At 37.8% G+C, this 15346-nt stretch overlaps 1 protein-coding gene across 14 annotated transcripts in view; it reads left to right on the top strand.

The window, feature by feature from the left end:
• LOC139948709 (uncharacterized) overlaps positions 1-10808 on the top strand; it is a 43400-nt gene extending 32592 nt beyond the window's left edge. For 4 of the 14 annotated variants that reach the window (XM_071946994.1, XM_071947038.1, XM_071946977.1 and 1 more), the window contains 3 exons: positions 4311-4364; positions 7340-7357; positions 10522-10808. In XM_071946994.1, the coding sequence (XP_071803095.1) occupies positions 4311-4364; positions 7340-7357; positions 10522-10805 (356 nt within the window). In that variant the 3' untranslated portion in view covers positions 10806-10808. Of the gene's footprint in view, positions 1-4310; positions 4365-6743; positions 7058-7339; positions 7358-10521 lie in introns of those variants that run through there. The other 10 variants (XM_071947084.1, XM_071947055.1, XM_071947013.1 and 7 more) reach the window with 5 other exon arrangements.
• Positions 10809-15346: the final 4538 nt, after the last annotated feature.

Raw genomic sequence — 15346 nt, 5'->3', positions numbered from 1 at the left:
CATCGTCGTTTGCTCGCTCAGTCATTCTCTGGTTATTAAAAAGTGTGTACTGTAACAAGCTGATATTGTTCCCTCGGATGCTTACTGTCCTGGGGGACGGCACATTCCATTATACCACTTCCAAGATTCATTTAGAATTTGACCGCCTCTGGGTGGAAATTGCAGCCACACTGTCTGATGAGAGGTGTGCTGCTGTATATGGAAGCTAGTTAAAGACAACATCATGAAAACACTCATGCACTTGTGTGAGGGATCCAGGACGTTTTTAAGGAGTGCAATTTTTATGGAATTTGAAACTGTGTCAAATTTCAACTTAAGTTAACGTTAAAATTTGACTTTCTCTCAAAATTTATTTTAAGCTGTTACGTAACTGTAGCAATTAGGCCCAAATTTTACTAAAAGAATTTGTTTTTTATTTTATAGAATTTTCTTCTTGAACAATTTTGACAGATGATGCTGCTTCAAAATGAAAAGCAGACAACATCTTTTGCATGCATATATGAACAATGCACAAAATACATTTAAATGCAAATTTGTTAAGAAAGGGCTGAATGGAGAGATCCTTAAAAAGAAATCATTTAAGATTTTAGTTAACTATGACTTTCATCATTGAAAGTTCTGTTCATGCATTACCATAAATTCCAAATAACCAAAAATAATAACCAATAGCTATTTAAAATTAAAATTTAAATTTGTGGGTGAAATTTGCCAAAATGGGATCTAGTGTCTTTAGCTTTTCTCTGGATGGAGTTTCGATACTGTTTTGTTATTCAATTTAATTCACACAGTTTGTGCACGCAAATTATAATCAAAATCAGTTAAATTGGTGATGAAACAAAACACATCGCTGATCGATAGAAACACCATTTGAGAAAAGGAAATTATCCAAACTGTTGAAATTGAAATACAATGAACTACCAAGGAACAAATAACGTGCTGTGCATTATCCTGATCATGGAATTCTTCTGGAAATTTTAATTTCTGATGAGAATCCAGAACTGAATATATGAATAACCCAACTGAAGAATTTGTTTTTTAGACCGTCTATTTGTGGCACATTATGGTCCCTGCCTCTTTGCCTTTGGAATCATTGATAGATCGATGAAATCCTTTATAAATGTAGATGTATACAATAACACTTATGCTGTAAAAGTTTCATTTCAAAAGGCGATCAGGTTTTTGAGATATTGCAAATAATCCAGAGTATTTTATCCTTGCATGAAAATAATCTCTTATAGGAATTCACAATCTGAGAGACTTTATGGACAGTAATGCTTCTCTAATTCAAATTTTGGGGAATACAAACTGAAACCTTTTTACATAACCACATTACTTCAAAGTGAAATGTTCTCAAAATGCGGTATACTATTATAAGCTGCTGTAGGTTTCTGACCGAAAGTTTTTACTGCCATTAATTTTAAGAGCGATTACCAAACATACCAAACATATTACATAACCAGATTTAAGAACTGACTCCGTGGTAGTACAGGTCATCACGATCTTATAAGCTAGAGTATTAGTCCCAGCCTATTATCTATACCATCCGCCCGGGTAATAGTTAAAAAAGCAGGACAGTTCTTTTCAGAACTGAGAAGTCTCCCGAACCCCCGAACATCTACTCCGCGGCAGTAGAGTTAAAGCAAGACAGTTCTCTAAGAACAAACTCTACCTGGCAAGTACAACAATGTAGATACACACATGGTGTTACCGCAAACCAAATGTATATAACCAGATTACTTCAAAGTGAAATGTTTCTCAATATGCGGTATACTTTTGAAAGCTGCTGTAGGCTTATGAACCAAAAGTTTTAAACGGCATTAATTTTAAAGAGTGATCACCAAACGTATACCTTGCCTTACATCAAACCTTAAGAACCATTAGCCCACTTCAAAATTACATTAGCCTTTATCAGATGGAAACAGATCGTCAAATTGCAGACGAGCTTGCATTATTTACTCGAAAGAAGGTAATAAAAAATGCATTCACCAGCTGGTCACTCGCAAATTGTACCATACCAAGATCAAATTCTGTTACATGTATGTCCGAGCCATATGGAATTCTTAAGTGGATGGGTAAATCATCTTCGTGTGGTCGGAGTATCAACTCTTTTCTTTTGTCAACAACGAACAAAACAGAGGAGTAGTCCGTGTGGCTAGAACTAGGCCACGCTCTTTGTAATAATTCTCAGGCAAAGATTGGAGAGGAACCTGGAAGGCAAATTTTGACAATGGATACATGAGACTTCTTGCGGACATTGACGGAGAGCAAACGAGAAGGACGAAAAGGGCAAGTTTTGAAAGATGATAATATTGTGGATTTCCCTTGGGCTGGTTGTGTAGGATGTAGAAAGTCTGGGAGAGAAGCTTGATGAGTTATGAATGATAACAGGATACTGCTAGAGAGTAGACAAAGTGGCTTATTTATCAAGGGATTAAAGGGAAGGAATACGTTGGGTCATCACTCTTTAAACTAATGGCAATACAAACTTTTGGGAAAATATACAAATTGGGAAGATATATGTTTGCTAATTGCTCTTAAAATTAATGGCGATGCAAACTCTGGTTAGAAACCTAAACAGCATAAAGTATAAAGCATTTTGTGAAACATTTCACTTTGAAGTAATGTGTATTAATTTTGTTTTTTACCCCTACTCGGGTGGGATTCAAGCCCACAACCCTTGCAATTCTAGAGCAGTGTCTTACCAACTAGACTACCGAGATTGCCTGGTAGCTAGAGGCAGTAATGTGGTTTTGCAAAAAGATATAAGTTTTTGTGCCCCAAAATGTGAATCTGAGAAGCGTGACTGCCCATAAAGTTTCTCAGATTGGTGTATTTCTATGAGGGATTATTGTGCCTTCGAGGTTGATTCGCTCCTAATTTTTGTTGATATCTCCAAAACACGACCACCTTTTGAAATGAAAGTGTCATATGATAGTTTTATTGTGTACATCTACATTTATATAGGAGCAAGTTCGGGTGAGCGACTAGTTGGACTAGACTGCACAGAAACTGTGACGTAGCTATCGAGTTGACCATATCGACCATGCTCCAGTGCATTGTTCGATATAGTCAATCTCCCTGTGCGCTATGGTTTCTGGTAAGTCTAGTCGGTCTAGTCAAGTCTAGGTTTAAAACAATCAAACGGTTCCAAAACCAAAGGTATACTTTGCCTCTAAGATTGTAGAGAGAGAAAAAAAAAAATGAGTAGGGGATGGTTTGACCTGATGGATAATGCAATCAGTTGACGTATTGCCAGTCATTCTGAGGTGTGCTTGATTCATTCATCTGTGATATGAAGTAGAAATAAACAGATCACCCAGGTTCCTGATTTGGGCCAATTAAGAGGATGAGTCCAGTGATAAATGAATTAAAAATCAATAAAGTGGTGCAATTGACTGAGAGTAAAAAGGAGCGGATCATGCGGTCCGATAGAGGGGTTAGAACGGACGATTCTTGTGTCCTGTTTTGGAGTGGATTATTTTGCGAGTTTCAGGTTGAGGAAGTCGGCAAATCTGGGCAATTGAAGACGCCTGGTTGCGTCAAGTTGTTGACGATTTCAGAAGGTGGATGTTTGAAATCGTTGAGGGGAAGATGATGAAAGGTCAAGTCATTTTCAGACACAGTCTCTGGGATCAGAATATCGAGTATCTACCCTTGAGGTTATAAGCGGAGTGAGATGGTAATGTCCAACGTGTGATTGAGCTCAAAATGGTTTCACCTTGAGAAATTACTGATATGAATTTAGCATTGATTCTATATTCACATCAGCCATCCTATGCTTGGTAAAAACAAAAGTGTCCAGTGAGTTGACCCACCATCCTTTGGAAACATTCAACTGCACGGGTTGTGTGTATTACGTCTGACTGCTTAGGTGTGTGTATATGGGTAGGTATACACATTCAAACTGGGGAACTATAACAAAAGAGGGCGATATTGGCCCTGGTTGGGTGAAGGTCCCCAATAGGCCTGGAATTACACTGCCCAATGCCTCCATTGCCCTGGTCTTGGCCTTGGTGCCCCTTCAAATGTGGTATACAGACTTTAAGATTTTCAAATGGAAGAGCACTTTGCAAAATGAAAATGTCCTTCCCCTCTCAACGATGAACTGTTAAGCCTGGTGACATGCAGACTTGTAAAGTCGGTGTAAAGAACCATTTTGTTGTTGTTTTTGTTGTTGTGGTCGTTTTCATTGCTGTTGTCATTGTCGTTGGCATTGTCAGTGTCGTTGTCATTGTCATTGTTAATAATGTCACCACTTCATCTGAGATGGAAAAAGATATTTTCTTGGTTGTATATCATTAACTGTGCAGTGAAATCACAAAGTGGATGGACCCTGTTTTCAAAACCAAATAAAAGTATTGAAGGTAAATAGAGTTTGATCAAAGTTGTTGCAGTGATGCAGTGATTAACAATCATCATAGTTTTCACTCATCCACTGAATTGCTTAAAGCACTAAGTACTCAGTACTTTCCCCAAGTCCTGTGGAGAGAAAAAGTATCGGGTCATACTGCTCGGGTAGGATTCGAACCCTGTGAAATCTTTTTTTTTCTTTTTTGTGACAGAATTTGGGAGAAGTACTGACTGTATGTGGCCCAATTTCATGGCTCTGCTTATGTCCGTTCTGCTAAATGTCTGTACTAGCTGTGTACATAGGCATGCGCACAAGCAATAAATAGCGCGTAATTCCATGCTTCTATAAGTACCGATTCTTTGCAAACTGCAAGCAGAGCCATGAAATTGGGCGAAGTGCTTAAATACAAAAACAAATAACATTCTTCATCCCTTGATCTTCTTTCATTGTTTGAAAAATGGTCGCTTCATTCTAATCCAATCAACTCCATCAAAACATACCATGGTTTTTTAAACACCTGTCATCAGTTGAAACATTCTTTCAATTAATATTTCAAACAGTTCAAAGAATCTAGACCCTGAACATGTAAATATTCAATGCCCCAGAGTTCTTCCAGACACCCCTGTTTTGTCTGAATGTGATCGGTTCACAAAGTCATGGCACATTTGATTTGTTTCACTGTTTTCTCCAAAGTGCAATGCATTGTGGAGTCAAAGTCATTGATATCCCAGACTGGACCATTCCACATAATCTAAAAGGGGGATCAGGACCCAGAGTCAGATTTCTTTTTTGAGGGGCTGAAAGATATTTTCATATACTCTGTGCACAAAATTGTACAGGAGAGATACAGACCTCTACCCAGATCTAACCCCCAGACTAAGTAGAGCCATCAGCAGCAGGCTTTCAGATGTCATGCTTACAGCCTGTGTTCCCCCTCCAATCAAACCTTTTGGTTTACTGGAAAGCTCATAACTAGTGGAATCGTCTTGCAATTGTTCCTGGTGTTATCCTGCACTTAAAGGGTCTGGGTACTTTTTGTAACACAAAACACAATGTCCACAGATTTACAATAAACTTACACCGTTTGAAGATAATTATAGTAGAAAGCTTACCTTAAATTATTATTTGCTGAGGTGCTGTATTGTTTGAGAAATAAGTAAAACTATGTCACAAAAATAAAAAAAATTTTGCTAAAATAATTTCGCCTCACTGACTTGTTTTGCTAATTTCTCAAAAACTACAGCACCTCAGCAGGTAATATTTTCAGGGAAGCTTTCTACCATCATTATCTTCAAACTGTGTGAGTTTAGGTTAAATCTGTGGACATTGTGTTTTGTGTCCTACAAAAAGTACCCAGACCCTTTAAGGGTTTTAACCAGCCAAATTAACATGAGTGCAGGCATACTGAAACTGCAAGAGTCCAATGGTTTAAAGCCATTATACACTTACAGAACAGAAAAAAAAAAAAAAAAGTTCACAGATTTACCAATAACTTACAGGGTTTACAGAAGGTAATGGTGAAAGACTTCTCTTGAAATATTATTCCATGAAATGCTTTACTTTTTGAGAAAACATCAAACAATTATCAATTCTCGATATCGAGAATTACGGATTTATTTTAAACACATGTCATAACACGGCGAAACGTGCGGAAACTCCGAGCCTAAATTTTCACGGGTTTGTCATTTTATATAGAAGTTGTGATACATGGGCATTCGGACAAAACTGTTTACCGAAAGTGTCCAATGGCTTTAATCCGGCATGCAGCGTGTCAGCAGATTTTACTATTTTTACATTCTGAGCTGTGGGAACACTGAAGAAACACAAGTCACTCTGTGTGTAATGGATCCTCTTTCTTTTCTCTGTTGTTCCTTGTTGATAATCTGCAGTTAACAGACTCCTATGGGAGTTCTCATTGGTTGGTAAAACGTATTATTCAAATAACCCAGCGGTCAATGACTTTTTCTTATAACGCGTCTACTTTGTTATTATTCAAACTTTAAAAATGTAGCCTTTTTTAAAGACTTTAATCTTCATTGATGCGTGATTCCTGCCGGAATTTATTTTTTCACGCTTTGTTTTATGAAAGCCCTATCATTTTGTGTGCTTCTTAGTCAGTCATAAATTAGTCAAATCTGTACTGAGCCCTTCAATTACATTGAAGGTTATGAAAATTACCTACAATTTTAAAACTATCCAGTATAAAAAATGGATCTTGTAACTTGTTCAAAATATAATCAACAAAATGACGCAAGACCATTAACAAACAGCAAAATATTTTTCCACAAATCTCATGAAGAGTTGGTGGTAAGGAAATTTGACTTTACCAAACCTCTGCATATTTTTTTATTTTATTTATTTATTTGTTTGTTTTGTTTGTTTGTTTGTCAAGTTTGTTTCTTTGAACTATCCTGATTTACAAACAATGGAGGAGTGACATTGAGACTGGATCAGACAGGGAGGTCTGACCAATTTAATTGGACATTTATTTGTCAATTGTATCAAACTAGGCATTTATACCTTTCTTTATGCTTTTTAATATTTTGAACAAAACTTTACTGTTGAAAGTTTTTCTCTCTTCTCCAATATCTTTTTGCATGCTTCATTTAATAACAAAATCATGGTCACTTTGATGGTACGATTGTGTTTGACAAAAAGTTTATTTTGAGTTACAACTTCTCTGTATTAACATTTTTAACTTGCCTGTTCTGCATGCTTAACGATGCTAACCCCCAAATTGCGAATGTCTTAATTATTGCACATTATTTTCATTGTTTTGTCATGATTACTTGATGCTGACCTTTAATTTAATCATTTAATCCAGCAGTGCTTGTGTTACTAATTTCAATTGCTATTAATTTGCATTATTTGAAATGTTAGTTTAACCTGCACCAAAACCCAGCTCAACCCGTGTCTTGCATTCTTCTTTCCTTTTTTTTCTTTCTTTTCCGTTTCCTCGCCTTTGCGTTTTTGCAAACAACACAACAGGGTGGTTCCGCCGCAAAGGTACGTTTCCTCTGGGACTTCAGTGGTAACTGGGCTAATTTCATGGCCCTGCTTAGCGCAGAGTTCATCAGGGGTACACTGTAAAGTGCAGATTTTTGTATGCACTTAATGTGGTTAAAAACAGGAAATTAAGCCATGGCAATGCTTACCGCGGAATTTTTTCCTTACAGCAAAGCGTGTGTTTATGTGGTTAGTTAGTGCAGATCTTCGTGCTAAGCAGAGCCATGAAATTGGGCCTTGGTCTATTGTCTCCAATGGTGGATCTAAGGTGAATATAGACAGAGGCAAATTCTGGCGGGAAATGGTGGGGGGGAAAAAAAAACAAAAATTGTAATTTTTTATTTGAGGTCAACAGACTAAACTTAGCCACAATTCCCTGTACTGGAAGTGTGTAGTGAACAAACGATCATCAATCACTGTTTTGCCTTCTGTTTGTAATTTGTTTGTCTTTTTTATTGATGAGGGCATTGTCACTGTGTGTGATTTTTGAATGGCTAAAGGAAGGACAATACATTTTTCAAATTTCTTGCTGCGAAATTTTGTGAATTATTTTCCCCTCCATTTCTAAATTGCCCTGTCCTATTTTAAACATACCTTGGCTCAACCACTTGATACACAGAGGACCGACACACTTTGTGAAACACTGAAAGTTTGGTTCTGGAATTTCATTCTGAATGGGTAAGGTAACTTATATTCATCTGTGGAGGGTGTCCAGCTACTTGTGGGAACATTCACTTGGAGAGCAGTTTTGGTTTTGATGCTGGCATACTACTGTGTCTTTTGCTTTCTTGCTTTCTTGCATTACTGAATGGGGGAAATGGTACGTGTTTAGCACTGGTTATGTTGGATAACTTCTTCAGCTGATTGGATTACACCCGTTTCAGACAGGAACGCCAGAGTCACGCCAAACCAAATACATGTAGATGAGGAGTGACTCTAGGTCGACCAAAATAACTTTTTGTTTCAGACAGGTGAACTTAACATAACATGTGCATTGGATAGGCTCATGACAAGTTCAAAGTCTAAAACCAAGGCGCTCCAGAGTCGTTCCGAATGACCGCAACAGTCGATCTTTAGACTTGCAGCGTGTCCAGTCGCTCCTAACTGTTTCTGATATCAAACTTTTCATGTACGAGATTCAGAATTTGGTTCAGTGCGACTCTGGAGCGCCTGTCTGAAACGGGTGTTACTGTCCTTGGGTTGTGCAGCACTGGTACTGTTAGCAAGACTGCTGCATTTGGTTTGATTAAAGAGGAAGGGAAATGACCAATTCAATTTTATGATGTACTCATTTTCCAATAGATAGAGTCCTCATGTTTTGGGATGTTGACAAATATTACACTGGAAGGGTAACGACTACATAAGCTATTTACACCATTTTGTTGTGAGGTTAGGGACTTGTATTTTTTGTTCTCCACTCACATGAGGACTCTCTTGCTATTCAAAAATGAGTAAATCACAAAATTTAATTCGACATTTCCCTTTCTCTTTAATAGTGATGTTTAATCACATTTGTGTAACGGCTTGTCTTGCAAACAAAATCACTGCCGAGAATGGACCAAGAAAAATTGTACCAAAATGTGTTCGAAAAGAGAACCTTTTTTGGTAGATCTGGTCGAAGCCTTAGGCCACTAACTATATTTTTGCATTTTTCATTTATATTTTCCTAGTGTGGATAATCTCTTTGAATGTTTTTTTGTATCAAGGTTTTTGCATTTTATTGCTAAACTTGGCTCAGCCAGCAGGAACAAAATTGCTAGGCTTAGTTTTCTGCTAAACAGATTTTATGAAATTGGGACCAGAATAAACTGTTCAAAACCTCAAGACAAGAATGGCTCTTTTCGGAGCCAACACTCCACCCAAAAGAGATTGACACTTTGTTATACACACAGGTGTACTGGTTAGTTACTTCAAAAGAACTACAAACAGCCACACATTGATGGTATGATCAGGGCCCAATTTCATAAAGAATGTAAGCACAAAAATTTGCTTAGCATGAAATTTCTTCCTTGATAAAAACAGGATTACCAACCAAATTGCCACAGGATAAGCAAACAACAGCTGAATACCAGTATCAAGCAATATGCAACAAATGGAAATTTGGTTGGTAATGCTGTTTTGATCAAGGAAGAAATTTCATGCTAAGCAAATCTTTGGTGCTTACAGGCGTTATGAAATTGGACCCAGGCCTGGAATTACACGGAGACCACGGGTGCCTCTGCTGCCCCTGGTCTTTGTACCTTGGTGCCCCTTCAAAAAGATTCCCATAGACATAAAGATTTTCCGATAGCAAAATGAAAATTGTCTTGCCCTCTCAAAGATGTTAGCCCACGTACACATAGTTGGTTTTAAGTGGAGTTTACTGGTTCGCCCTGGTGTTCCTGGCTGTGGCTGCTGGATGCGCCGTAGCACCTTGTAAACCCTTATAAGGTGCTACATCATTGGGTCTCAGAATTCATCACTGCAAGAACCTTTCGTTTTGTATATACTCGCGCCTTGGGTACCTTGTTTGGTAGATACGTGCACTATATAAGACTTCAATATTATTATTATTACTACATGTATGTGTAGCAATAAGGATAGCACTTGCATGTTAACTGCATGATCACATTCAGCATGTTGAATCTCGCACGATATTATTTTCTTTATTAGCAAACTGTCTGTCTATTATATTAGTGTGTGACCCTGCCACAGTTCTCTACAAGAGGTTTTTTTCTATTCAATGTTGGAGAATGAACGGGAAATTTATTCCTCCTAAGCACAATAGAAGGGAATAACAGAGAAAAGGAACCAGGCATTATATTCTTCCTTTAATCTGATTTACGGTTTTTGTTTTGGCCTTTGGAAAAATCTGGAAAAATTTTAATTTAGAAACGTCTATCACAGCATATTAACATAGGTCAGGTTTTGTACTTTTTTCAGTGGACAATCAAATTTTATATGGATAAAACTCTAATGAAACAATGGTTTTTCCATAGTGTTTAAAATTACTTAGTGAGGTTTTAAAAGTGCAATTGTTAAAAACACAAAGTAGGCCTAGTTCTATTACAAATCCAGATTACGAGAGAAGTTTGCTTTGGTGTAGAATTTGCTATGTCCAGTGTCTGTAATGAGAGATCTGTATTTTCAATTGCTCTGGTTTTTTCTCCCTCTGCTGTCCACAGCGCCACCGTTGGATCCCGAGATCTTAAAGCTGGAGAAGTCAGGTCCTCCGCAGCCCCTTCCAGCCCAGGCAACAAATAAACCCCTAGATGACATCCTGAAGAACACCACAACGTCCATGGTAAAGCAGAAGACCCAGAGAGATTCCGGTCTGAGCACCGAGGCCAACCGAGTCCTAGACGGGCTGCCCAGACTCTCCTTCATGCATGCCAAGGTATTAATGTTCCCGATGAGACCAATAGAGGGCAGTACAACAATTGGCTCACCACACGGCTCCCTCTTGTGACGAGGGAAGTGAGAATAATTTGAACTGTAGCAGAATTTGTAGCAGAATTTTAAAACTTCTCACATCTTCATGAGAGACCAATAGAGGACAAAACAACAATCGGCTCACCACACGGCTCCCTCTTGTGACGAGGGAAGTGAGAAAATTGAACTGTAGCAGAATTGTAGCAAATTTTAAAACTTCTCACTACGTCATGGGAGAGCAGCACCAGTACTAGAAAATTGAGAGGGGTGAGACATCAAGATACTATTTCTCAATTGTCAAATGTATTCTTCAATTGTCACATCTATTTAATAGGATTTAAAGTCTATTCGTTTTAAAGCTGTGGTCTGGGAAAGCCATCACGCGATATTAAGTCAATATGCCACGAATTGGAAGCCTGTGTCTTGCTCCCTGTACATGCATTACATTTAGCATTGATAGTTCTCATTTCATATCAAGGGACCAGTCTGTTTTCTCCTTTTAGTCTAAGGCCGTGTCCGAATCGGCGACTTCGGCTACAGCTACGGCTAGATCGCGCACGTCTGCCTATTCTTCAACACCGACAGACGAGCTGATCTAGACGTAGCTGTAGCCGAAGTCGTCGTTTCGGACACGGCCTTAATTTGGTGAAATGGGGTTGAAATGGAGAACCCGGCAAGATGGCTGGACCATGATGGTGGTTTAGTGCTGGCGACCAGGTTAATTTTTTTACATTTCTGGCAAATTAGTGTAAAAAGCACCAGCAGTGCAGATCTTTATGTCACAACTCACTGTCCTGCTTCTGTTTTGTGTTGATGCTCACAACAACCCACAGGAACTAGTATTCGTGAAGTTATTTATGAGGTTTGCAGTAACACCATGTGAAAATCTCTCCTTTGAGAGTGTCAGTGTTAGTTCTGAAAGGAACCAGTGGTTGACAACTTCATAAAGTTGTGCGATTGTCTAAAAGTTGTGGACAATAACTCCAACCCTCCCATACACTGGTACCACAGACTGCCACAAGTGCTTTACCTTCCAGGCTAGCATTGGGTGCATGGGTCTCTTCTGTTTATACAGCTGGTATTATTAGGAAACCCCATGGCTTGTATACTGTGGACTTTGTCTCCACAGTCTACTGTGGAATATTGTGGCAAGGACCATTGGAGCTAGCAATAACTGTGGCTTGTGTACTGTGTGCAGTCTACTGTGGTATGTTGTGGCAAGGGCCAGTTGGGCAGTTAAGTATACCGGTAGTAATGGGGTACAGTGAGTTAAAAAAATAGTGTTATTGTCCACTTTGTCAAACTTTTTTGTTGTCAAGTTTTGTGTTTATAGTAAATTATTTTAATAGCACCTAATAACATCTATTTGATCACATTATGCTTACAACATTTCTTCCCAATGATTGTCACAACTACACATCATATGCTGAATCCAAATCACTTTGATTTGAACACAGCTCAAACACACACAGGTGTTCATCTAAATGGTTGCAGGCTAAATTACAGGCAGTCAATAGACCTCTTGCATTAGCCGACCATCACTGAGGTCAAACTTGGAAATGCGTACGTGTGTTTGCGCAATGTGAAAGCTGGGTCTTCCTTAGACCTCAACGAGGGCGCTGTTTGAGTTTGTGATATCGAAGTAACGGGCAGGCCTAATGCTTCATGGTGGCTTCCCTTGCCTCTGGGCATTGCCTTGGTGCCCCTTGAAACGGTCAAATAGAGGTGCCCTTTACAAAGGAGAAAATCCCTTGGTGCCTTTGCCCTTTTAAGAAGAAAGCAGCAGGCCTGAAGGGGTCAATAAAGACTACCCTGAAAGAGACTGCGTACCATTGTCATTATGTGTATAAGTGAAGTATTTGATGGTAAACTTGTTTTTACGAATACTGCTTCAGAGTAAGCAAAAGCATTAACTGAAGACTTCTGCAAACTCTTCAACTTGAGCATGTTTTGTGCACACAGAATGCTAACATTGAGTCGCAAATGTTTTTGGTTTTTTTTAAAGTTGAAACATACATTTTATTTTGGATTTTGCTACGCTATAAAGATGATAATTCACTGTGTTATAGGTAAGAATAACAGCCAGTCATGAAATTCTAGGCTGCTTAATTTAAAATGATATGAAATAACCTTCTCACTCCGAATGTTGAAGTTTTAAAGATGATTGCTTTAAGTACTCGGTTGTGCCAAATGCAGAATTTTGACTCTATTTTTGCGATAGATAGTTCAAGTGGTTATCTAAACCGAAAGTAATTTTTTTTTAAAGGCAGTGTACAAGACAGGTGACAAACAGTAATTAAGACATTGAATTCTTAGATGTCGTTTCTCCTTAAAAGGACGTGAAATTTTGTACTAAATGAAAGTTTAATTTTGCTCGGCTGAAAAAATATATGTATGTGTATTTATGATGTCCGTTATTGAAAGAAGAATTATCAAGAATGGTTGCAGCTACCAATTAAACTAATTATTTTACAATTTCTTTAATCAGTAAGACAGGGAATGTGCTTTGACTCAGTCTTATAGTAAATCCTGGTTGCATGGATTCTTAACTTTATCATCTTTTCTTTGTTAGTGGAAACTTCAATTCCTCAAAGGTATATTTTGAGATTAAAGACCGAACCTGAATTACTGGCTTCTGCTATGGCTACAACCGTTGCTAGGGATGTGCTTTACTTCAACACATGATGACATGGTGATCTAGCCGTAGCTGTAGCCGCAAATTTGGACATGGCTAATGAGTTGTTCGCGACAGGCAACCCTGTCTGATGAGATTCAAAGCGTTGAGGAATAATATTCATGGAATGATTGCAAGAAGTTTGACTTTTGTCAAACTCTTTAGACACACTAGACACAAACCATACCTTAACACGCAAGTCAACTCCGAGGTCCCAAATTAGCAGACCATGGGAGGAAAGTAGCTATTTAGTGTGACATGAGTTGAGAAGGATCTTTAAATGCACTGGACTCTATTGGTTATTACTAAAAAAAAATGTTTTTAGCATAAAAAAGTTACTTCAAAACGAGCAGTGGAGAGCTGTTGGTATTATAAAACATTGTGAGAAATGACTCCCTCTGAAGTAACTAATTTCTCACTCAAATGCAAATTTTAAATGCCTGTAGCCTTTTGGGGCATCTGAAAGCACACAAATTTGTGCAACAAGGACAAGGGTGTTTTTTTCTTTCATTATTCTCTTGCAACTTTGATTACCAATTGAGCCCAAGTTTTTACAGATTTGCTATGTTCTGCATATGTTGGGATACACCAAGTGAGGAAACTGTCTTTGACAAACTACCATAGGTGTCCAAGTGAGGAAACTGTCTTTGACAAACTACCATAGGTGTCCAGTGCGTTTAAATAACAAACTGAAATGCATGTAACTAGAGAGAAGACAGTTGATACAAACATTTTCGATCAGGAAGGAAATCAAATTAAAACTCGATAAAGTATCAAGTTTTCATTAAAAAATAAGTCTTAGTCCTATCTCTTTGTTGTTAATATTTGTTGAAACGTTTCCCTTATAATTGACTAACATAAGAGAGATATAAGTAATGTGCAATCATTTCTTTGAATATTTATATCCCATAAGTTTCTTGATAATATTTGATTGCTGTAAATGTATACAAAGTATATTCTCTTATTTCCATGTTACTTTTGTAAATATTGTACACATAAAATATGTATACATAAAAGTGTCTAGCATACATTAATTCCTACAGAATATCTTAATACTATACAACTAATGAAACAAAATTCTTCTTCAAACAGGACACCAAATTGCTTAGAGGTAGGCTGAATGGTTTGTCAAACTTTAAACCCGTTTGGCTCAACATTTATATGTGATGCTCCATGCACAAACCAGGTGTCGATTTCTCAAAGATAGTCCTAGTCCTAAGTTGGTACGAGTAACTCAAGATAAGTCTAGTCCTAACTCTTTGTGAAATCCATGCCAGATACTTCCTGACAAACTAGGGGTATTTCCACCTCAAATATATGAAAAGAATCAAGCTGTCAAACAGCACGTTTACAATAAGAGCCGATAATGTAAGCATGTCTCAATATCTAACCTTAAACGACCATTCATTTCTGTATAATCTTCACAACACGCCCAGACATTGCTAGTATTGTTCATTTCATTAATCAAATTGTTTCCATAAAAATGTCAACAGAAATAACGTGAAACAGAAAATTAAGTTTTGTGCTTAGAAATTGGGTTACTATGTGATACTACATTGGAAAATTTTATATCTAGACATGATTTTTACTTTGACCTCTTTATGTAAATTGGAAGTAGGTCAACCTTGTGGCCGCTTGCCTTGACATTTGGGTACAAGCCGCTTGTAGCTGCTATGATCTCTAAAGGGTCAAGAACTTCAGGCATTACATTGATATCATGGCTGATGTTTTGGTTGGTTTGATCTTTTAATGCAATTTCATTATTTCTATAAAAAATAAAGGGCCCGATTTTGGGAGCATGCGTCACTTGAAGTACCCTGTTGTCAAGACAACGTTTCCTTTATGTCACAATGTAGAAATTGATATGAAGTTTCTTTTTACTCATTTTAAAATGAAGAAGAGAT

This window comes from Asterias amurensis, chromosome 1 (assembly GCF_032118995.1).
Source record: "Asterias amurensis chromosome 1, ASM3211899v1".
Classification (NCBI taxonomy): domain Eukaryota; kingdom Metazoa; phylum Echinodermata; class Asteroidea; order Forcipulatida; family Asteriidae; genus Asterias; species Asterias amurensis.
This window is presented reverse-complemented; position numbering and strand designations above follow the sequence as displayed.